This window comes from Phaethon aethereus, assembly GCF_964289735.1.
Source record: "Phaethon aethereus genome assembly, chromosome: 1".
Classification (NCBI taxonomy): Eukaryota; Metazoa; Chordata; class Aves; order Phaethontiformes; family Phaethontidae; genus Phaethon; species Phaethon aethereus.
This window is the reverse complement of record NC_138575.1, coordinates 44,554,332-44,579,271: the sequence shown is the minus strand read 5'-3', so window position 1 is coordinate 44,579,271 and position 24,940 is coordinate 44,554,332. Positions and strand designations below refer to the sequence as shown.

The following is a 24,940-nucleotide window of genomic DNA, read 5'->3' as shown; positions in this document are numbered from 1 at the left end:
TCCTCTTAAATGTATAGACGAAGGTAATGTCATAAGCTTCTAAGTCTTGTTAGTCAGCAAGGATAAAACTACTCCAACAAACCACATTATTTCACACTGCTACAACACCATCATAACAGGTTTCAGCAGGAATTCAAGACATTGCTGAAGACAAATGGAAAGCAAGAATGCAATCATCTTCAGCAGCTCTCTAGAGGTGCCAGAAAGTAACATATTTCTTTCACCGTTCCCCAACACCATTCAGAGATCCATCGATACAGAGAGACACAGAAACTAAAATACTTTGCTGTGATGAGACACAAGATCAATGTTCATTGAAGAACTGGTCTGAGAAGCAGGAAGATGTGCAAACACAGCCACAGTAAACACAGATTGAATGTACCTGAAATTGTGATGCAGCTCCAGATTCGGTGAAGAAGAAACACCCTGGTTCATGGTTCCAATAATATAGGGACTGAAAAGAGAAAAGTAATAGGGTTCTTTGAGGGAGAATTCATTCAGATATTCAGAGAATATTCTTTCTTCTTGTCTGCACTAGGCCAACTTTAAAAGAGCCTCTGGTTGTACTGTAGTCTTAGATTTAAAATATTTCTGAAGGTAGATTTTTTTCAATGTTTATTCTTGTATGATTTCCCTTTCTACACATTTTTTGTTTACTAGTATTCATCTGTAATAAAGAAATGAATGAGGCAACCCTGTCCTCATGTACATCATAATTTTGCAGTAGACTTAGAATTTTAATTTCAGAAGCTGGTGAATCTCACAAGTAAGACATAGCATGCAGTGATTTTATGAAGGGAAGTCCCTATGATGGCACATTTACAACAGAACTAGACAATGTCATAGGCCAGTAAAAGTTCTAGAAAACATTATTTTTATTCTTGCTTGGCAATTAAGGACAGTCAGCAAATTTCATACTTCTGCACTTCTACAGGAAAACTGCAGAAGTGCAAATGCACCAGATATACAGCTGCTTCTGCATGGCATAGTTAGTGGGTTCATACATACCCCAAATTCCACTATTATAAAGTGCATTTCTTCTTACTCTCTCATAAGCTGTACTCATGGTACTAGTGAGCTTGTGTGATCTGACAAGGTGAAAGGGATAAGACCTTAATCCAGTCAAGTGTTTAAGTACGTTCTTAAATTCTGTGGTATGTTTACATCTCACTGCATGCATGGGATCATATAAATAAAGTGAAGCAGACACCTAAGTACTTGGCTGAAGAGGGTTAAAATTATTCAAGCACATAAAGGCTTTCCTGACAGCCTATGGGAGTCTAAGTTTCCACTGTGACATTTTATTTTGCAAAATTAACAGTTTCTACTTTTTTAATTGCAAAAAGTGCATGGAAGGGGAGAGAAGAGTTACTACCTACCATTTATTATATTTACAGTTGAGGAAACCATTGAAGATGTCACTTAGTGAACTGATATGGTGGAGGTTATCAAGAATTATGACCACAGGGAGGTCAGCACCATTGTTGTCAGCACTGCATTGCTCAGCTAGGTTTGCTAGGTATTGTCGCAGATCCTTCAGCAGAATTAACAAAAAAACCCAATTAGACCATAGATGTAATTTCAGTGGAAAAGATTTTAAGAAAGATACAGAGGCTGCTACAGAGTTTGCCCACTGTGTATCGTTCAGCCGGATACAGGATTCAGCACATGCAGGAAGACCTGCTTCTCAGATAGGGTAACATGGAAGCCACACGCTAAGAAAAACAAAGGCACTAAACGTAAGGCAAGTGACTGAAGCATACACATTCCTATTTGGTGGATACATTCCTTAGAAACCTGTTGATAAAATATCTCCAGAGGAAAGTAGGTTGCAATAAAATATGCCATTTCCAATGGGCTGAGATACTTACATTAATTGTTGGACCTCCATTCTTATGAATGCCGCACTTACATACCAAAAAACCCCACACCAAATTATCACACAGTTTAGGCTTATTGAACTGCTCCTTCAGATACCTCCTTTCACTACTCTCACTGAAAATCTGTTTGACCTTTTGGGGATACTATATCACACCCCATAATAAAATTTGTTGTGTAAATTCTTTTTTTTTTTCTGTCAGGTGTCTGGCTGCTGTTCAGTGTTGGAGTAAAACAGAGCTTTCTGTAATCAAAACATTTCATATTTTTCTCAACACTTTGTTGCCCTTGAGGGTCTGGGTTAGTCAAGCTTTACAGCTGTATCTCTAGAGGTATCTAATTTTGTCAATGTTGGGAATGCTCAGTATTATGGACAAAGTTCCTATTGTCATTTTTCTTTCTGGAAAAGAAGGAAGAGAGAAGCAGAATCTTTTTTTATTTAATGGGAACGTGCAATCTTTTTTATTTCAAGATAGATTTTTGTTTGGCTTTTTATGATCAGATGTCTCTAGGGGGACATCATGGGTTTCTTCCATGGCATAGTACCATCTGTATTATTCAAACATTCGGTATTTGACAATGTTGTTTTTTCTTTTTTACTACAAACTTAGAAGATCTATGTAAATCTTAATAGAAACAAAGGAAAAGGAAAAAAAGAACCCAAACCAAAACCCAAAAACACATACAACAAACAATTTACCAGAAATCCAAAACCTTGCTCTTTTCTGGGACAATTTTAATTATAAATGTATATGTCATAACAATAAAACATAAACACATGCCCTGCCAAAGTAAATGGCATCACAAATGCTCTGTATAAAAACAGTGAAAAGCAGTGTTTTTACTGGAATGGTCCTCTTTCCCCTTTGGGATCTGTGTTCTTCTTTCATATATTATAGAATCATAGAATCATAGAATCATAGAATCATTCAGGTTGGAAAACACCTTTAAGATCATCAAGTCCAACAATGTTAACATTATTATGTCCCGTGCAAATCAGAAAGCTCTGGGCAAAACCTTTAATTTTCTTTTCTCTAGGTACCACGTTAGGAGTATACCCGATTTAGGACAGCAAGTGAACAGCATTGTCTGTGGCTAGCACAGTAGTCACGCTAGAAGCTTGATAATCTGAGCTATGTAAAATCACTGTGAATGTGACATGATGTATGATGTAATGATTAAGAAGCTGAACCCAAGACAGTAATTCAGAATCCCCATTCTGAAATCTTTGCTAACAATAGGCTGCTAACAATTATCACTGTAAAAAAGCAAGTTAGACTAGTATTACTACATAGCCAACCTTTCTGACAAAGGAATTACAAACACTGTAAGGACTGAATTCACATAGGGATTTGACTCTGCACCTATCCTTAAGGTGGGTTTCCTCAAGTGGAGGAAAATTCAGACTTTCTTCACAGTGCTTCAATAGTTTGTTTAAGAACAGAAAGCTCTGGTCCCTGCTCCTTGCCGGGATTGGAGACTGAATTCTCATTGGAAAATATGTTAACCGAGTAACAAAACAGTATGCCAATTAATAAGATCTGCTCTGCATCATCGCTACAAATTGGACAACAGCTTATCTTTTAATTTGTAACTTACCTTGCTTGACTTGTGATCTACGTTAAAAGTTGCAATTGCATCCTCAGGTTTTTTTCTGCCGGATTTAGTTATAATATATTCAGCCAGCCTGTTAGCTAAATAGGTCTTTCCTGTGCCACTGGGTCCCGACAGAATAATTCTGCGATGCTCCATCAGTAAATTAAAGTACCTCTGGGTAATTGGTTTAGGAATTAATGTGTCAAACACAAAACTGTCCAAACTGTTTTCTTCCACTCCTGGGAACAAAAGAAAGGAAAAAATGTCCTGTCTTCATCCTTGCTAAGGTAGGTAGGTTTGGCCCAGCATCTGATGGCATCAATGCCATGCTCAAAGCAAGGTAAGATACTTCTGCCTAAATCAAACTCCTATCAAGGGCTTCATTACTGTGGAAATGCTTATATCCTTACACAGGGCCAAGAAATTAAACAGTGGTAGTGGGACGAGATGAGTGGGAGAGATGGAATCAAAGTAAATGTGGAGAGAAGGCTCGGTATGTTTCAGACACTACAGGCAACCATGACCAAAAAAAGGTCAAAGTGACAGCCACAGGGGTTACCGGTTGTCACATCAATGTATGTATAGTTTTTCTGAAGGCCCCCCTTCTCTCCAATAACAAATCCAACAGCTTTAGAAATGTGTCGAATTTTTCCTGCGGAACTGGGTAAGGCGTAAATATTTCTCACCATAATCTCTGTTCTGGGATTGTTTGTTTTGCCACTATTCAGAAATCTGTACTTTGCTGTGATTTGGCAGTCAGGCAGAGAAGGACAGAGATATTCTTAGATTTGTTTCAGAATGCCCCACTGCATTAGGTGTTATGCAATGTCATACAGACAGTTTATGTGGTGAGTCCTTGAACTGAAGACAAAATACACAAAGGGCAGGTGTAAGAAAAAAGAAATGGAGGGATGGGGGAATGCAGTGCAGAACCCTACAGTATTTGCAAAAACATTCTTGGGGTTTTACCTTTCAGATTCACAGTGATAACATTATTATCTCCAACCAGATATCCACAAGGCAGCAGTTCAGGCACTTCTAGGCTATGGGCTCTAATTACATCCCCTATACAATAGCTAGCAATGCAGTCAGAGCTTAAACCCAGGCTAGTAGTCGGATCCACTCGGAAAATATATTCCTGAAATTATATGAAAACATAGGACATAAAAATAAAAGTGGTTATTGTATGAAAGCATTTTGGAAAATATTGCAGTCACATTAAAGAGAGAACTGCCTACAATCATGAAAAAAGAACAGCAACATTAAGAATAAATTTAATATTCGTGTTAGCTATATGTCAAAAAAACAAAACAAAGCAAAAACTTGGCAAGACAACCCCCAAAATACAGAATTTTTCTAAAGTGAAAAAGAAAACTGAATTCATACTTGAGCTAATTTTTCACTGTCTTACCTTAAAGAGACGTCTGATTACACCATCTAAAACATCCCATTTTGTTTTTCCGCTGACTCCAATTGATCCTATCAGATATGCATGTGGTTTTTGATCCTGCAAAGAGAGATTTTTGGAAATTGGACTAAAAATGGTGGTAGTTAGTTTTCTACGAAGATTCATAGTTTTCCAATGAAGAAAAATAATATTATTTAGAAAGTGATGTTACAACTTTGTTAATAATCTCTGTGCTAGAAATAGGTATAGATTGTATTACTTTTGTGCATCTTTACAAGGAAGGAAATACAGTACCTTATTCTGCTCTTAGATTGTATCTGTATTTATAAAGCGCTGAATATAAAAAAAAGGTTGCATTGTATTTATAATTTTTTTGTAATACAGAACATGAAAACATGACCATGCAATTCCAAATTGATTACCTCAGCAGCGTATTCATAGTTGCATCCTAAGGGGTCCAAAGCATGTATCTAATTTATAATGACTTTTAAATGGAGATAGCAAGTCCCAGAACATCTTACTACTAATTAAACTGAGAATTGGTAGTATCTGAGCCACCACAAAGGCAGACGGAGGCCATATGACATTAGTCCATGGAGAGTGCCTAACTCTGTTGAGCATGGATGACACAGAAGAGAGCTGCAATATTTAGGATATTTCCCTTCAGTTCTTAGCTGAAAATACTGAAACAAGTTGAGCTACTATACTGCAAGATTTGCCAGAGCTATAATTCTGTGTCTAGACCTTTCAGTAATGAACTTACCTTGGCTCTACTATAGCCCTTGTTTATAGTGACTAAAATTTTCACACTATGACCTTCTTTGTGGAGTCCTCCATCAGTGACATCATCCAACAAAATATCTGCAATAAAAGAAAGGAAAGGTATCAACCTGGCAAATCACAGCTGTGATCCTTGCGTTATAAACTTGCCTTTGCTTTCTTTCTTGGAGCTTGTTTGAAATTACCATAAATCCCCAAAGTAATGTTTCTTAAAACCTAAATTCAGTTTTTATCTTTGGGCACTTGTAGTGCCCTTTCAAATGCTGTTGGGGGAAGAGCAGCAAATCCTTGCAGTGATATGTTTGCTGCTAAGTAAAATAGCATTTTAAGTTGTCTTTCCAGCTGATTTCTTTACCTTCTATACACATGGCATGTATAGAGTCTTTTTTACCCCCACAATACAGGCTTACATACAGTATCCATTGAGAAAACCACGTTGCGTTCCTCCAGAATATGGGAGCCTGTATTCAGCCACTCCTCTAAGAGAAGGTTTAATTTTTCTTGGAGGTAAAGAGTGATTCTGATCTACTCTGTGCCTCTGTTTCTACCTCCTTACTAACTTGTAAACTGAGAAAGCAGAAGGATGTATTTCTTACTGAAGTCTGAGCCTGCATCTTTATTTTGAGGGATAAAACTGCTGTCTTGCTTGGAATTTCTCTCAGAGATTTTACTGTTAGATGTTTAAACTAACTATCAAATTAGGAGAGATTATGGATTTGCGTTTGCTTCAAAGGCCAGCACAGTAATCCACTGCCCTAAGTCCTGCTCTTCCTTATTGTGGTGATTGAAGAAAAGCATTGACTTCATGTCATAGTTGCACAAGGTTGGATTTCACCCAAATTTAATGAGGAGCCAGTAAGATTCAGTCACTTACTCAAAGCAAAATCAAAAAAGACTGATGAATATGACTTCAATGAATATATTAAAAAATAAGCCCTCATGTAAAATGTTAGACAGCTTACATTCAGATCTAGAAAGCAGATTCTGCTGTTGTGGTTGGGTTTTTTTAATTGATCAAATAAAGAAGCATTTTTATTGTGAGCTTAAACAAATGTTGTTTTGTTCCAGGCAGACAGTTTTTCTGTTCCACCAGCACTGAGTGTTTCACTTCACTCATATTTTAGCATAGCTGACAAACCTTAAGAGTTTCCATAATGTCAGAGTTCATCTGAGGGCAAATTACAATATATCTGATCCCGCTGTGAAATTTTTCAATCTCTAAATGACCCTCATGTAGCCTTTTAAATACATTTTTCTGTAAGTCTTTAGGAATGAGGCACCACTCTGTGGCTAGACAAAAATTCCACTTTCTACTAAGAGCTCTCCCTCTCAGTGTCACAAGGGGCCGAGAAGATGCCCAAGAGAGTCTGATTTCATGGTGGTACTAATTGTTTTAATGAGATCCTGCCAGGCCTCCTCCTTAGGTACACTATGGTGGCTCCATCTCACTTCTTGTCTGAACTCTGGGACTCTTTTCATCGGACAGTCCAGACAGAGTCTTGTACCGGTCCTTGTTTGCTGCTCTTTACTGTAATGACTGACTGAAATACTGGTGTCTGTGACTGCCGAGCACCTTCCCAGCTTGCCACTCACACTCATCTGGGGGACATGGTTGTACACTTAGGAAGTGGCAAGAGATAGCTTTGGTCATTTCCAGATGACCAGAGTCATTTGGAGACACTGGTCTTCAAGAAAGTTCCACAGCATTTTTTAACGTGATGAGCCAAAGCCCTCATTATCTCTCCTAGCTTAGTCCCCAGTATGATTAACCTCTCCATATCTGAGGGACTTCTCTTCTATAGTACTCCAGCTGCCGCAGAAATCCCACAAGACTTGCTAGGAAGCTGTCACTCTTCCAGGTTCTCTGGCACAGCAACAAAATGATACTCACAATGATCAAAAAGGCTGGATTCATAATCAAATGAAATTCTCCACTCATCATTAGGCATCCTTATTTCTTTAATTTCTAATAACCAAAAGTAATTACTTTGCATGCTAGAAAAACATTCAGAACCAATAACACAGAAAATTATATAAAGCTTATATTATGTTTATTCCTGTATCTAGACAGAGTTAGCCCCAAGCAACAAAGCGCTAATAACTGCTGCTCATGAAAGAGATTCTAGAATTACTGTTTTGAAAAAAATTTTGTTATAATTTTTCCTTTTTTTTGGTGTGTGGATGTGTGAGCAGCAACCATAGTTAAACTTTTTCTCTGTGTTTTTGCAACACTTCATTGTATACTGAGGCCCAGCTCAGGCTCATCCATTCTAAAAATTAAACCTGGCAAAAAACATAGGCTGGAATGTAAATAAAAAACACACCACTTTTTATGTAAAATCTGATATTAACCAGAAGAAATATTCAAATATCTGTTTAATCAATGACTGGCAAGATAATATGACTAACTGCCAATCCAAATTATAGTCGGGGAATTTGGCATGTTCCCAGCTGTACTCTCGCCTAGACTCTACAATTATTGGCCACATTTTTATTGCTTCCAGACACTGCATTATACTTTCTGTGGAGTCTACACTAATGAGTGCTGCTTTGCTTCTGCTCTGCTCCTGGTTCTAATGTTAGAGACAGCACTGCTGTTTCTTGGCTATGTTATCAAAACAAGTGTAGAAAGCTTATTATCATAAACTCTATTGCATGGAAAGTAATCGAATGTTAATGTTCTGGATGTGGACCAAAGTTCTGCTTGCTTTCTCTCATTCACAGAAGACAATGAGAGTGCTTAATAAGCCAGGCAGGGTTTGGCTCCTGTGATAAACAGTGATTTGGTCCAACAGGCTAACTAGTTATACTACATTGAAAAATGTAAGAGATAAAGCTGAGACCTCCTTCTTCCCCAGCTGCAAATACAAAATGAAGTTAAGGGAGGTAATTGAATAATAAAAGATCTGTAAACAAAAAAATAAAGTTTCATGTACTAGGCTCATATTTGTCCCATAGGGACAAGAGAATATATCTATACAGTTGACATGTATACTCCAACAGATATTGTCCTTTTTGAATAAATTGTAAACTAGATCCCCAAAGAGGAGTCAGATGACCAGCTAGGTAGTTAGTATCATAGCTAGGAACTAGAGCAAACATAATGAACAACTGTTACTCTTATTCAGAGCCTTCTGAAAGCTACATTTTCAGAAACGACTGCCAGCATTCTTCCTCATCTCCATTAGTGAATGTATATCTTGTGTTTACCTGAGTGATATGAGATGTTTTAATTTTTAGGCATGCCTTTTATATATGACCCATTAAGAAGGTGAAAATAATAAATTCTTACTAATTGTTGAGACATGCATATGCTTAAAATATATTTACCTGATGTAACAGATTCTGTGATGTTTAAATTGTTCAGAGAAAGTCCTAGTGACTGCCGTGATGAAGAAGATGATGTGCTGCTTGAAGACTCCGACGACGGCCGGGCAGGCTTTCCAGTATTTCCAGTCTCTGCCTTTAAACGATCATTTTCAGCTTTCAGTATCTCAATTTCATTCTGCATTCAACAGAAATCAACATAAAAGCACAAGAGGTTATTCCTTGGGAAAACCACCGGGGATGAGCATTCTGGTGTTTGCTCTTTGCCTGCAGGAGCTGACTGGTTTACAAGTTTCACAGCAGTATGTAGCACTACATATCAGAAGTATAACCCTGTCAGTGAAAACTGGTTTGTCTTCACTTCTGAAACGAAGGCAAAAAAATCCTATAAAGTTGTTTTAATTTTTTCTTCAAGGCAGATCCTAAACAACATAAACTTCAAGCTTCCGTGTTAATTCTACAGTTGACCATAATACAAGTATGGTGAGAATTTTACCAGCTATCCCCAGTTTTATAAGCTACTTTTTATTGTCAAATATCTTAGGTAACAGTCATTTAAGAAAGTTATTGTTAATATCTTAGACATGTTAATGTTTCTAAAGTCACAGAAGATTATTACTGCCATTGAATGTAAAATTTAAGCAGTAACTTAACAGAGGGGAAATGAAATTAAAAATGGACAATCAGAAATTGATAGTCTAACAGTTTCGTAACCCTTCTTGCTATCAGATAAGACATTTTGATCATTCAAACATGGGATTGTTCACATAATGGCCAGAAAACACTCTTTGATGAAAACATAGAGTGACAGATGAACCAGAACAACTAGGAATTTTTTTTAGCTAAATCCTCTGTGGTGCCAAGTGATTATTGAATGTACAATAATAAAATGAAAACTTAGCCTGAGAACAGGCTGGCACCAGCTAAATCTAGCTTTCAGTTGCTTCACAGTACAAAGCAACTGCTTATTCTTGTGGATGGTTTTGCACATCAAATTTAATTCCACATTTACTAACACTCTGCTAAAAGTCTTATTCTTTTATGAAGGCTGTTGAGTCATAGAATCATAGAATGGTTTAGGTTAGAAGGGACCTTAAAGATCACCTAGTCCCAACCCCCCTGCTGTGAGCAGAGACATCTTCCACTAGACCAGGTTGCTCAGTCCCATCCAATCTGGCCTTGAACACTTCCAGAGATGGGGTATCCACAACTTGTTCCAGTGCCTCACCACCCTCATAGTGAAGAATTTCATTCTTCTATCTAATCTAAATCTATCCTCTTTCAGTTTAAAGCCATTACCCGTTGTCCTATCACTACATGCACTTATAAAAAGTCGGTCCATAGGGATGGGCCTACAAGAAAGTTTGTAGGCCCCTTTAGGTACTGGAAGGCTGCTATAAGGTCTCCCCAGAGCCTTCTCTTCTCCAGGCTGAACAATCCCAACTCTCTCAGCCTGTCTTCATAGGAGAGGTGCTCCATCCTGCTGATCATTTTCATGGCCCTCCTCTGGACCCTGCTCCAACAGGTCCATGTCCTACTTATGCTGGGGGCTCCAGACCTGGACACAGTGCTCCAGGTGGGTCTCACGAGAGTGGAGTAGAGCGGGGGAGAATCATGTCCCTTGACGTGCTGGTCATGCTTCTTTGGATTCAGTCCAGGAGGTGGTTGGCCTTCTGGGCTGCGAGCGCACATTGCTGGGTCATGTTGAGCTTCCCATCAACCAACATCCCCAAGTTCTCCTCCTTACGGCTACTCTTCATTCATTCTCTGTCCAGCCTGTAATTGTGCTTGGAATTTCCCTGACCCATGTGCAGGACCTTGCACTTGGCCTTGTTGAACTTCATGAGGTTTGCACACGCCTGCCTCTCAAGCCTGTCAAGGTCCATCTGGATGGCATTCCTTCCCTCTAGTGTGTCAACTGCACCACACAGCTTGGTGTCGTTAGAAAACTTGCTGAGGGTGCACTCAATCCCACTGTCCTTGTTGCTCAAAAAGATGTTAAACAGCACCAGTCCTAATACTGACCCCTGAGGAACGCCACTCATCACTGTTCTGTACTTGGACATCGAGCCAATTCCTTATCCACCAAGTGGTCCACCTGCCGAATCCATGTCTCTCAATTTAGAGACAAGGATGTTGTGCATGACAGTGTCTAATGCTTTGCATGAGTCCAGGTAGATGACATCAGTCAGTCTTCCCTTATCCACCAACCCTGTAACACCGTTGTAGAAGGCAACCAAATTTGTGAGGCATGATTTGCCCTTAGTGAAGCCATGTTGGCTGTCACCAATCACCTCCTTATTTCTCGTGTGACTTAGCATAGTTTCCAGGAGGATTTGCTCCATGATCTTGCCAGGCACAGAGGTGAGGCTGACTGGTCTGTCCCCAGGTCTTCCTTTTTTCCTTTTTTAAAATGGGTGTTATGTTTCCCCTTTTCCAGCCAGTGGGAACTTTATCAGACTGCCACGACTTCTCAAATATGATGTACAGTTGCTTCATCCACCAGTTCCCTCAGGACCCACAGATACATCTCATCAGGTCCCATGGACTTGTGTGACTTTAGGTTCCTTAGATGGTCTTGAACCTGATATTCTCCTTCAGTCGGTAGTTCTTCATTCTCCCAGTCCTTGCCTTTGCCTTCTGTAACTTGGGCAACGTGGCTTGAACACTTGCCAGTGAAGACTGAGGCAAAAAAGTCGTTGAGTACCTCGGCCTTTTCCATATCCTGGGTAGCCAGGACTCTCATTTCCTTCTGGAGAGGGTCCACATTTTCCCTAGTCTTCCTTTTATCACTGATATACTTGTAGAAGCTTTTCTTATTGCCCTTGATGTCCCTGGCCAGATTTAATTCTATCATGGCGTTAGCTTTCCTACCCTGATCCTTGAACCCTTGGACAATTTCTCTGTATTTCTCCCAGGCTACCTGTCCTTGCTTCCTCGCTCTGCAGGCTTCCTTTCTGTGTTTGAGTTTGTCCAGGGGATCCTTGTTCATCCATTGTAAGATAGCTTTCCAGGCCCCACTGTTGCAGGACTAAAACTCAATTGATTACAACAGGAGTTTATCACCTAGCTCATCACAGACACCTAAATGTAGTTGTCCTAGTCTCAACCTGAATCCCCATCCCATGGCCTTGATTCTGTTTCCCAAACACAGGTTTATAGGGTCTTCAGGTCCTAGCTATCTCACCTGTCGTTCCAGAAGGGCCCAGATCTATTGAAGGACCTATGTCATACTGTGTGGATGTTGTAGATACTTTTGGGCACCCAACATGATACTAGACACTTGTATGTGGGCAGCAGAGCTAAGTCCCATAAAGCTCCGTGCTCCACTGAAGAACATGGCCATTTTTTCTGCATCCTTTCACCCTCATGAAAGGGAAAGTCTTCTGGTTAAAAATGTGTTCAGGAAGGATTTGGAACAGTGTCACAAAATAATGTAGTGAAATTTTAGTGATGCTGTATACAATAATTTAGTTCAATTTTACATACTTTTCTTTGGCAAGCCATGACTGGGTTTGGAATCAGAAATGATGAGAGAGTATGCACATATACCCCTGCCCCCCACACTATCCAAGTGTAGAAATCACTTCTTGATATGCTTGTCTCTCATGTTGCTTTCCCCAGTCATAAGGTTTAGGTAACACACATACTTTTGGCAAGGATTTTGACTCCTTCCATACCTCTTACATACACTTCAGCTATTAACATAAAGGCTAAGAATATAATAATAATTATTATTAGGTGAATTCTTATCATGCTCATCCTTTAGAAGTGCTGTCAATATAGCAATTTACTTTGTATTGACATTCTTTTGATACCTGAAATAAAGTACTGGGAAAAGAAATGCACCAGGCATACCTTTGGTGTGCACCCCTATCATCACTTTAGCTACTGCACTGACCTGCATGCGATTCATGGCTTCCCGAATCTGATCCAGATGGTGTGCAGAGCTGAGGGCTTCAAGACGAATGTCCGTTAATTTTAGCTCTTTCTCCCTCAGCTCGCTCTTTAGCTGAAGAATAATTTCAGCTTCTGCTTCTGTGCATTCACAGATCCTAAAGAGGAGCAGGAAACAGGCAGAAGATTAAAGGAAGGTTCTCCCTGAAAAGCAGTGTCATTACTAAGTATCAAAGTACAGCAAATGCTTGCTGCTGGTGAAACCTATGAGTGAAGAAAGAATCTTATCAAAGAAACATGAAAAGGCTTAAATTGCAAATTAAAAAGGGAAAAAAGCCCTCCCCAGATGAAATTATCAGCTTGCTTTATACCTTTTCTAGTTTAGTTACGTATTTCACTATGGTGAAAAAAAGTTGTTAGAATCTTTTCTGAAATCTTTTTTTTTTTTTGAGTGTGTATCACCCATTGGTTTTAATTTGATTTTATATCTGCATCATTTCTTTGGTGCAAAGTCATGATTTTCCTAAGCAGCAATAGTCAGAACTAAGTATGCTGATTAAACTGCACTACTGATATTTATTATTTGTTAGGCACCAACAGTTTTCTCTGTTTTGAACAGTAAACAAAGAGACAATCCTTGACTTCAGGATCTATAAGATTTTGATCTGTAGTGGTTTTGATTTGTGATGGTTGACATTTTGCCTACAGTTTGTCATTTGGTAATGTATAGTGTCTGGAATTATATATTTTGTTGGGTTTTTTTTCTTTCTTAAAGACTGTATTAAAAGTAATCACCATGTGATTATTTTTTGTAAGCATTAATTTTAAGGCAAGAAACCATTATATTGTGGGAAAAGGTCAAAACATGACTGGTCCAGGGACCCACAACTGTCCAGTTCTCATGTCAGACTGTTTTGCCTCTGTGTGTCAGACCTAGATCTGTTGCATAACAGAACCAGTAGGAAATAAAACACTGAATTTTGTCTATGTTGTTACACTAAGTAATATTTTCAGTCAATTCACTAAATATTATTTGTTCTTTATTACTTTCACTATAAATAGTTAATATTTTCAGGACAATTTAAATATGAAAAAATGTTTTATAATAATAAGTATTATTATTGTGATTATTACTACTAATATACAAACAAGAAACAGAGGTCAACTTTTAAATGCCAGAATGCATGCAAATGCATTTTGGGAAAGAAGATGCAGCACTCTCCAGGTCAGCAGTTGGGTATATAACTCCATGCCCCACACTCAATTTTACCGGGATCTATGCTTGTAGACCACGTGACCGTTTTGCCTTTTCTTTGGTGCCCAGACAAGAGATGACCTGCATACACACGTATTAGACAGATGCAATTGGAAGAAAGTAAATGTAATGGTTTAGAACATGAGACTCAGGTCAGGAAAATATATAAAGAAAGTGTAAGCAAAGGGAAGATGAAGAAGTTCATGGCAAATAAAAAAATATGGCAAACCGAAGAAGAAAAATAATGAATATCATTCACAACATGCACAAATATTTTAAATGCAAGTAAAAATGAATAAAGACATATACCAGGATTTTTTTCCAAATATTATGATACAGTTCGTGGTTTGATATACCATACCTATGCTAACCAAATATGAAATGAAGTTTTATATACATGCATATATTATCTCATACAATAACTCGGACAACTGGGAAGTCACGTATCTATTCGTTGGCTATTTTCTTTTTCGTTTTTTTGCAGTACATCTTGAGAAGGGATGGACAAAAAGACCTTTTCAAGCCATCTTTAAAGAAGATAAAAATGAAACGGAAAGCAGGGGTATGGTTCTGGAAGAAGCAGGAGAAAGCTGTCTAGACTGGTAAGATCAGCAGAATGGAAGCAGAAAGTATGAACTGAATTTTCTTTTGCAGATTCCAGCTCAGTTCCTTAAGCTGTAAATTTGCATAAGATGAGACTTCATCAAAAGGAAGAAAAACAAAAAAGATAAGTTAGTGTCCTGAGCAGTCACAGAAAAACCTCAGAAGCCTGATCAAACTTCAGACAAATGTTCAAAGTAGCTAGGAAGAAAGAGTTTTACTTTTTCTTTCTTGTTACAATCTCAGGATTTTTAAATCAATAGGTTGCTTTGGGTGGAAGGAGTAAGTCATGATCTTTGAACAGAGGTTGCTGACAATATGAAAAGTATTAAAGGTGACAGAAGTTTAAATTATGCAATGGAAAACAGAGTCTTCCGAAGAAAGTAACATTATCAGTATAACAGACAAAGAGAATTAATCTAAATAAATATATTTCACATGATCTCCTGTGGAAGGGAAGGAATCTATGTTATCCAGTGTAGAAAGGTCACAGCAATAGTACAGTACAGTACAACAGTATTACAAAACAACAGTATAGTACAATGGTATGATCAGAAAGATCAGTGTTTAAAAATGTCACAGAGGAAGAACTGTGAACTGGACAGAATTTAGGAAGTTAAGGCTTGGAGGTCAAACAGTCATGGGAAGAGCTTGGCATGGAAGACTAGATATGTAGTTTTGCCCTTGATAAATTCTGGGAATGGCAGCACATCTAGAGAGCAAGTCAAAGAGACAGAGAAAAAAGCAGTGTTGGTGGAAAAGAAACAGGATAAGGTTACGAGAGTGTTTTGTTTAAATTCAGGCACTTTAAGGCTTATCAGTGATTTTTAAGTTGATAACAAATCAAGGGGCACTCAAGGGTCCCAAACGTGTAGAAATCCTCCTCCCAAACACACACTGAAAACCATAAAAATGTGAGCTTCTCTAAAACAACCCAAGAAAATTAGACATCTAGATGAGTTATTCCTCTGTCGTGGTTTAGCCCCAGCCGGCAACTAAACACCACGCAGCCGCTCGCTCACTCCCCCTTCCACAGTGGGACGGGGGAGAGAATTAGGAAAAACCTCGTGGGTTGAGATAAACACAGTTTAATAGGACAGAAAGAAACAAGGGAACAATAATGATAATACCAACAAAGGAATGTACAAGAACAAGTGATGCCCAATACAGCAATTGCTCACCACCCCGTGATCGACAGCCCGTCCCCGAGCAGCGATTTTCCGCCCCCCGGCCAACTCCAGTTTATGTACTGGGCATGACGTCGGATGGTAGGGAATATCTCTTTGGCCAGTCTGGGTCAGCTGTCCCGGCTGTGTCCCCTCCCAGCTCCCCGTGCACCCCCAGCCTGCTCGCTGGCAGGCCAGCACAAGAAGCTGGACTGTCCTTGACTGCTCAGCAACAACCCAAAACATCAGCACATTATCAACAGTTCCTCATCCCAAATCCAAAACACAGTCTCACACTGGCTTCTGTGAAGAAAACCAGCTCTATCCTGGCTGAAACCAGGACATCCTCATCAGGCTGTACTGAATGTGAGGAAAGAAAAACATTTATTGTATTCCCCCTCAAAAGAATGGGAATATTTGCTGTCAAACTCCTAAACCTAGTATATAAATAACACTAGAGTCTATAAAAAGTTAATCATAAAAGACACCTAACCTAACACAGGGAAATTCTATTCTAAAGCTCAGCAATCAGTCACAAGACTAGAATTCCCCGGGTGCTTTAAGGACCAGGAGTTGCAACCTGATTATTCTCAAGTAGGACAAGGAAAGTAAGGATGGCATGAGTAATATGATTTGTTGGTTCAAAGAGGTTGATTTCCCCAAATTGGAAGAAGATAGGAGTTTAGAAGAATGAAAAAAAAATTAAGTAGAAGAATATGAATGAGAGCTGTTAAGAAAAATATATTGAACATCCAAAAAATGGGACAGTTTTTGACTGATGACTTGTTCTCAGTCCTGAAACCTTAAGGATTTGAATAAAAAATAAAAATAAAATCCTGCAAAAAAGTGCAAGCCAATAAAAGAGGGGAAATGGATTAAAAATTATATAAATCAGTAACTACAAAGTAGATAAGATAATAACAGAAGGGATGAGTATCTTGTAAAAATTCATAGCTACCTGGAAAATAAAATGATGTTTTTAGTATGTCATAAAGAAAGGAAACTAGTATTTGGCCTTTACTAAGCGGATATGATAAAGTTGTTAATGGTGCAGGGAGAGCACAGCATAAGCTTTCAGATATGCCTTTGGAAAAAAGTTTCAAAAGCTAGATGATTTTGGGCAGAAGCTGTGAAAGCAGGAGAGAATGACCTAAGAAAGAGTTGTTGGAAAAGTAGTGTGTAAATGGAGTGAAACTCATGAGAAATCTGGCAAAGGGATGGAGCACAAGATTAAAAGATCACAGCTGTTGGCAACGGTTTCTGAACTCCAAATGGCCACACTTGAGGACGTCTGTTCCACAGTCCATCCCATTTGGGAAGAAAAAGTGTGCCAAGAGAGAGACTTACGCCGATGCTGACTGTGATGGTTTCATTGACGTTGCCCCACACTCTCCTGAGCTGTGGGGCAATTTCGGTGATGAAGGAAGAGAGGAATCGGTCAGCTCTTCTATGTCCGAATGTGAGGAAGGAGGCTTGGTGGACTTCTTCTTTCCAAAGGCCTGTTTGAAAGAGCTTCTTAGCTGGAAAACAAACATAGAGCAAGATTATTTCCCTTGTCATGGCAATTTGTGTGCAGCTCATGTTTCGAAAAGTTAGTTTGCAGATGCCATCCTAGCCAATGCCTGAGGTCAGTATACAGAAGCAAGGTATTAACATATGCAACACAGTATCTCTAAAAACATGATACGGTGCTTTGTTTTGACTTTATTAATCCAGCGCAGCGCAAACGTAATGCTACGGAAAAAGTGCGGGACTGAGTGGCACAGCTGTGGGAGAGGGGTGCTCATTTAAAACCATTAAGCCCCAGTGGAATCCCATTCCCATGGCATTCCCTTCAAGGGCTGGCTTTAAATAACCACTTTGCATCTAGGTACAGGCAGAACCTGCTGTTACTAAATGCTGAAATCAAAAGACAAGTCCAATTTACTGGGTTTGCCAATTTACTTTCCCTGTTAAAAATTTGAATGGCCAAACTATGCAAATGCTATGGTTTGGATCACAAGCGAGAGGATTTAAGATGGGACGTGAGGCTTGCTTTGTTGTACTGCTGAGAAGAATGTTAGCTCAAAGGTATATACTCTTTGCTGCAGTTTTCTTTAGAGAGTAAGATCTCTGAACATACAAGCATTGCCTTCCTCTAGAAGCTCTTACCCAGTATTGAAAAGGGACAGAATAGCCAAAGAGCCATTTATTTCAGGAGCCAAGATGATAACAGTTTTGTCTGCAGTGAATTTTAGCTAGCTCACTCGTTGATAGCTTTGTCTAAATACAGAAGTTGATCATCTTAGGAAAAATGTTGTTGGATTTTGTTTTTATTTTCAGGAAGTTGTTCTGATTAAAATTGTATAGAACTCAATGACAGACTGGTTCCTCTATAAAAAATGAGGTATTCAAACATGTTATTTTCATGATATAATTGGAGAGTGGGGAGTGTGACCACTGATCAGAGAAACATTATTTAAGTCCTTTCCAGCTCATGATATCTAACGAGAAAGAAATGGATTTTGGCTACACTCCCCCTTTTTATGGTCTAAACTTTGAGATTAAAATGAATAGAGACAAACTGAGAAGACATACAGGATAATCTGTTTTTAGAAAGTATAAAAGCCTACTGCCAAAATAAATAGCAATCATGCCAAGATAGGGTTCTTTATAGATGCATGCCAAATTTTCCATGGTTTATATTCACCTCACTTCCTCTAGAGTTCACCTTGCAGAAACATGAAAGAGTGTGGAATTACAAATCAGGGGAATGAAGGCTGATCAGTATTTTAAAACAAATTTTTATGCAGGTAATATTTTTAAAACAACAAAAACATTTTCCAATTATTTACTGAAAGTATTTGATTAAACCCTTAGCACTATGTGGTATTTGTGTGTTCCAGTTGAAAAGCATCTTCATTTTTTTAAACACTGTAATACTTTTACATGAGGATACTTAACAGATTTTAGCTCCCTTCTTAGCTGGGTAACACATCTGAGTGAAGCTTTTGATTCAAACTCCAACTGAAGAAAAATCAAACAGGGTTTCAATGCGGGCCAGAGATGGTTTTGGTCACAACAGCTATTTTAAGTTTTGTTTGTTTTTTTTTTTTAATTATGCTGACTTATGCAAATAATTCCCTGCTGATATTCACCAATTTTTAGTTTGCTGGTAGCGTCACAGTACGGATACACATGAATTGCTTCATATCTGCCTGGCCCCATCAGAATTGTAGATGAAATGGACCATTATACTACTTAGGCACTAGGAAACAACATAGTATCTAAAAGGTAGGTTTAAACCTCCTGAGCACTTACCCAGTTTTTCTTTTTCTTTTTCTTGGAGTCAGCATCATTACCACTCCCAATGCTTGAATGGCTTGTCGCGCTATTGATGCTGGAAACGCTTTCTGAAGAATGTTGCCTCCTTATACGTAAATCTAAAGAAAAGAAATTACTGTGAAATCCATCTGTCTGTTTCAATATAATAATCATTCTTGTATTTATGTAGCATCTCCCCCCTCAAAGGGAGCCTAAATGAGCCTAAATGGCATTGATGCTTGCAGTGGCTTGGATTCAAGCTATTGCAGCCTGTGAGAAACCATATGGGAGTCAATGGGGATGCACACAATTAAGCTAAAACTTAGGAGCTTCTCCAAACTGGGGTCTTATTGGCATGAAGGCAATGACCCTGCACAGCAATCTATGCAGGTGTAACCTGTTACAGATGGATTATTTGACATTACTATCACATGTACTATACTTCTTTTTCTGATGAGTATAGGAACTACTTGACTTGTAGAAGGCCTAGTCTGCTTTCAGATGCTACCTTCTAATATACCATGATGGAAATAAGCCGGCAGGAGTCCATTAAAAATGAATTAAATAAAAAAACCAAGAAGTGGAGAATATTAGAAATGGTTGGTGAGGCTTTTGAGTTTCATTTTCTTAAAAGTCTCTGATAACTATATCTTAATCATTGGAAAATATTCTTGCAGAACATACCCACTAATACCAAGGGAAATTACTTTTAAGATAATTTTTTACTTCCTAGAAGTTAGTTTTGCTATACTCAAGTCATGCAATGAAAGTACCTTAAGGCAAACATCTAAATAATGACCTCTTTAAAGAAAGATCAATGACATTCTCAAAAATGAATGCTGCTATTATTTTTTTTCTTCAAGTAATTCCTTTGCTGTTGCTTATCAACAGGCACTTTTGAAGTACATATTTAACATGCGACATCTCCCTAACTGCAATGACAAATTAATTCAGAATCTGGAATTTAAAATGCCTCGCTTTCTTGCACTGATTTAGGACCTCGTGAAGGAGCTGAACTGTTGTCAGTCCATCTGTTAACAATGAGTACACCAATTTCCAGAGCTACAGCTTATGTTGGATTTCCAAGCTATAACCATGTGTTCCCATACGACTTCCCTAGTGTCTTGGGTGTACTTCAATATACAACTGCAGTGACAAGTTTAACTCTTGACACCCAGCAATCAATTCCTGGCCACCCAGTTCTGAGAAGACAAAGCTCCAGGAGCTCTGGCAAACAGGAAGCTCATGCAAGGTTTCCAGCTCTGGAAATACCACAAGTATGACTACCACGCACTGCAGAATGTGCTTGCCCTTGCAATAGAGTCCCCAAAACAACAGAAAAGTAGTGACTTAGCTTTTTTTCTAGGGAGAAACTCTGCATTTATTTTAATAGTGACAAAAACATACCTTTGTGGGTATGATCAGGACCATTCAAGGCTCCTTGAATAGCAGCTTGTGCAGCAGAATTCTGGGCTTTCAGCATTTCAATGGTTTCCCTCAGCTCTATAAGCTCAGATTCCTGTGGGAATAGCAAAGAGAGCTCAAAATATATGGCACAAGAACAATATTTGTCTAAGCTAAAAAAAATAACACGATAAGAGTGGTCAAACTGAAGTTCATGGGACTTCACGGGTGAACACAAGGGCAACAGCGAAGTAGAGTGCATATTTTCTCTCCAAAGGTGTTAAACTCAACTAATGTATTCTTTAGGATTTATTCTATATAAAGTGATCATGCTATTTTTGAAGAGAACAAACATTTTTAATAGACTAATCTAAAAAGGGTCTCAATTAAATATTCATTATAAAGTTAAGAGAAACCCAAAAATTTTACTGTAAAAGGCAATAAAACCTCACCATTATGTGAGGCTACTGTTTAATGGATGAATCTCAGCCTGAATTTGTGTATTTTTCAAAAGATTTAACTTGCTAAACAATAATTCAATTAAAAAAACCCTGTTTAACAGCAACTGTCCTGCAAGTTGAAGTAAAATTACTCCGCTTGAGTGTAGGAAGTTCTGTATTAGAATGCACAGTCAATTTTAATTAAAAAATAGCTTTTATTACTGCTGCATTAAACTTAACCTGCCAGCCTGTATTTATATTAAAGGAATTTAACAACAGAGAAAAGTAGAGAAGGAAAAGAACATGTTCCAGATCTTTTGGGAAAGAAGCTTGGAGATGATCTGTTTCAATGTCACTATTTAACCTCTTCTGGAAAGAAAACCTTCTGAGGGAAATTATACTTGATAAAATAGTTAAAAGTTTTGGTTTTAAGAAAATTCCATTGTGTTTTTTTGCTTAACATGAAAAAAAGCAAGCAATACAAATATTTTCTATCCAGTTCACAATACGCCTTACCATATTTCATTCATTGGTGCTCAACCAGACTGTGAAATGTTATTTTTCTAGATAGCTACACTGACTCCAGTGGTGACTAATAGCTCACTGATAGACAGTTTCTTTCACAGTTTGGCTCAACGAGGCCTGTGCATTTATAGGATACTGTTCAAAATGAATAAGGGCAGAAAACTGCAGAAGTTCAACCCTGGAAGGTGCTAAGCAGCCTCTTAATCCTGAGCCTGTTACAAAGGCTCACATTAAGTTTACTACCTATCAAGTTTAGATTTTTTTTTCTCAATAGTCAAAACAGCACAGTGAAAACCAAAATTGTTTCCCCATGAACAGGATACCCAACCTGCATTAACACTAAATGGAGCAATTTTTCTCTACTTAAAGTTCTTCCCTTAATTCTATTATCCTGACAGTGCTGGCAGGCTGGAATAAAGCGATCCAGCATGTTATGATCAGCCTTTGTTACAGGATCTTTCAGTACGGATTAAGCCTAGAGTCACATATGTTTTAATTAAAATCTGGAAACAAAAGATTTTATCTTCAAGCTATGCTATGATACTGTGTGGGTAAACCTAACGCTGCATGGTTTAATTCTCCTGAAGCTTTATGAAGATTTGATCACAACGGCCATTAAAGAAAGATCTGTCTGTCTTATTGTCACAGCTGTCTCTGTTTCTTTTCTGTGTTTTTTAAACAAAACTCTAATATAATCTGCTGAGTGTTTTCCACATTAAATCATCTGCTTTGGTAAATGTACCTTTTGTTCAGCTGTCATTGTTAGACTTTGCAATCGGCCAGTCATATTTCCCAAGCTTTTTTCAAAAGCTGCTACTAGATGAGCCTGTGAAAGAAACAGAAGACAACATTCCTCATGACATGGGTCTTAAATGCTTTACATCTTTACAACTTTCAAGAATATACAGAATGTTTTATACATTTTGGCTGGACAAACAATACCTGGACTCTATGAAACCCAGCATTCCCACTCTGGGCTTTCTCCTAGACCTGGTTGTTTTTTTAAAAATATTTTTCCCCTCCAAGCTCATCTTCTCCAGCTCTTTTCTACTAGTTTTAAAGTCAGACTGATCTAACCTGGATAGGTGAAGCAGCCAAGTGAGGCCAGTGTTCCTCAGGCTTCTTTAGCCCGCAAGGATATCAGCTCAGGTATCTCTGCCTGGAAATGAATTATGGATTTGATGCCCTGCTTTGCATTTACTGATATATTGACCAAAAGAAGTCTGTTCCCAAATAGAAGTCCAGTAACAATTATTTTCAATTACTAAACACTTCCAACAAGGGAATTCAAGTACTTTATCTTAAAAGGTAAGTTTTAACCTCAGAAATAAAACAGTCCAGAGGAATCCTGAGAATTAAACAAAAAATATCACAGTCAGTTTTATAAAAGGTCATTACTTAGTCTATTCATCTTATATTGATTATATATGTGTGTGTTGTGCGTATAAAATTAATAGAAACCTATATAAAATATAAATATAATATTTATATATGTGTGCAAATGTATACATAAAAACAATCTTGAAAATTGGACGTTCTACTTCTCAATAAGAAAAGCAATGAAGTTGAAACTGATTAAAAGATTTTAAAAAATTAAAGCTTCATTTTATTTCTAACAACATTCAGCCTATACTCTATGCAAGTAAAATTTATACAAACAATACATCAACTCTTCATTGGTTCTAACCGCCATCATGTTTTGTAGGCAAAGAGGAAGTGGTCATAGAGAAACCAGCAAGCTAAGCCGGCTTGTACAGCCAAGGGAAAGTAAGAATTTAAATTTTATGAAATTCCATAAATTTCCCTTCACACCTCTCACAACACCAAATAGTAAAAGCATAAGGAAATACTTATTTTCTCGTTACCTTCTCAAAAGTGGTAATAGGCAAAGTTTTCGAACATAGGCACTACAATACACTTGGAAATATAACTCACAAACCACATATTTATATGCACAAATGGATTAACTGACCGTCCACACTGAGGAAATTTTTTTTTATAACAGTACAGGCACACGCAGTGCTTGGCAAATTTTTCAGTTACAGATTTACATGCTTGTACGAGCATAGTTGAAATCGTTCAAATGTCTGTAGTTGTACTGAATCTTAGGTATAATCAGAAAAAGACATAGTCCAAAAAGGATTCTGTTATGCAATTTAGGAGAAGGAAATGAGGAATTCTTGCTACCTTGTTCCACATATTATTTCCCAAATAAAAAAAAAAAGATGATCATATATATAGTAGTGATCCACTGCTGTGTCTCCACTTCATAGCTGTTACAGTGAGAAGTAGCTTTTGTGTTTTGTAAATCATTTTGGATTGCTATAATCATTTCAGTATCTTGTAAACTCTTTAAACGTATTACAAGTTTACTCCCTGTAAATTATATTATTAGCAAATAATTTATTTAGTTACTTATGGAGATAGTGGTCAATCCACCTGCTTTCTGCATCTGCAGGGATGCCTTAGGGATAATTCTTTTGGTAAGGGATACATACCCCAGGGACTAACTTTTGATAAACTAGATACATATGCAAGTTCTTAAAGATTAATTACTAATTGTGTATATTCCTATTTTAAAATTTATAACTTAGGCTTTATTCTTGAAGTTATAATTTTAAATAACATGAACTTGGAATATGTGTCAAATGCAGGTCTGAAACCTGTAAATCAATATAAAGTTATCCTAGCTAGTTTAGAAACTACTCTATTCCTCTGAGAAGATAAAACTAGTTCTTAAATTTACTGTTCACTTCAATATTTAGCTACATATTAAAAATCTCCAGACTAGTGTTTTATTTCCAAAGATGATGATCACTGACCCAGAACACAATCAGAGACAAAGTAGATGCACTACTAGAAAATTATAGCCAAATGTCTCTTCATTACATGTGTTTAACAGGAAACTAATGGAGCTCTCTGCTCCCTGCCTCATAAAAAAATCTATGGCTTGGCTGACAGCCCTCGGTTCTGATTTACCATGAGAATAACAATGGGGACTGAGGGCTTGAAAAGAGGAATAATTTGCTTAATTATTCATTGCTTTTGTCCGTTTCTCACAATTAGACTGTGATAACCACAGTTCTTTGGTACCTAACTATGCATATTTGTGTAATTTCCCTACTCCATAGCTACGGCTTCAGCTTATATTGTACATGAACAAACCACAAGGAACTCATAGGAAAAAATAAGGAACTCATAAGAAAAATTAAGAACTAAAAAGCATAATTAAAAACGTCATCAAAGGTCACTGAAACTACTAAGTTACTGTCTGAGAATCTTTAAAGACAACAATGTCACAGCTATAGATTCTTACTAAAGTTCAGCCTGTGATAGAGTATATTACCTTCTTGGAGTAGCA

General features: G+C 37.8%; 1 protein-coding gene across 2 annotated transcripts in view; it reads right to left on the bottom strand.

The window, feature by feature from the left end:
- NAV3 (neuron navigator 3) overlaps window positions 1–24,940 on the bottom strand; it is a gene marked incomplete at its 3' end in the record, with an annotated part of 271,115 nt that overhangs the window by 6,253 nt on the left and 239,922 nt on the right. Inside the window, exons 23-36 of one of the 2 annotated variants that reach the window (XM_082013485.1) lie at window positions 22,322–22,405; window positions 20,618–20,729; window positions 19,208–19,329; window positions 18,597–18,617; window positions 17,255–17,427; window positions 14,157–14,222; window positions 12,891–13,044; window positions 8,993–9,167; window positions 5,646–5,743; window positions 4,886–4,981; window positions 4,444–4,612; window positions 3,478–3,713; window positions 1,380–1,534; window positions 383–454 (exon numbers count right to left, since the gene is read on the bottom strand). In XM_082013485.1, the coding sequence (XP_081869611.1) occupies window positions 383–454; window positions 1,380–1,534; window positions 3,478–3,713; window positions 4,444–4,612; window positions 4,886–4,981; window positions 5,646–5,743; window positions 8,993–9,167; window positions 12,891–13,044; window positions 14,157–14,222; window positions 17,255–17,427; window positions 18,597–18,617; window positions 19,208–19,329; window positions 20,618–20,729; window positions 22,322–22,405 (1,733 nt within the window). The remainder of the gene's footprint in view (window positions 1–382; window positions 455–1,379; window positions 1,535–3,477; window positions 3,714–4,443; window positions 4,613–4,885; window positions 4,982–5,645; window positions 5,744–8,992; window positions 9,168–12,890; window positions 13,045–14,156; window positions 14,223–17,254; window positions 17,428–18,596; window positions 18,618–19,207; window positions 19,330–20,617; window positions 20,730–22,321; window positions 22,406–24,940) is intronic. The other variant, XM_082013486.1, reaches the window with a different exon arrangement.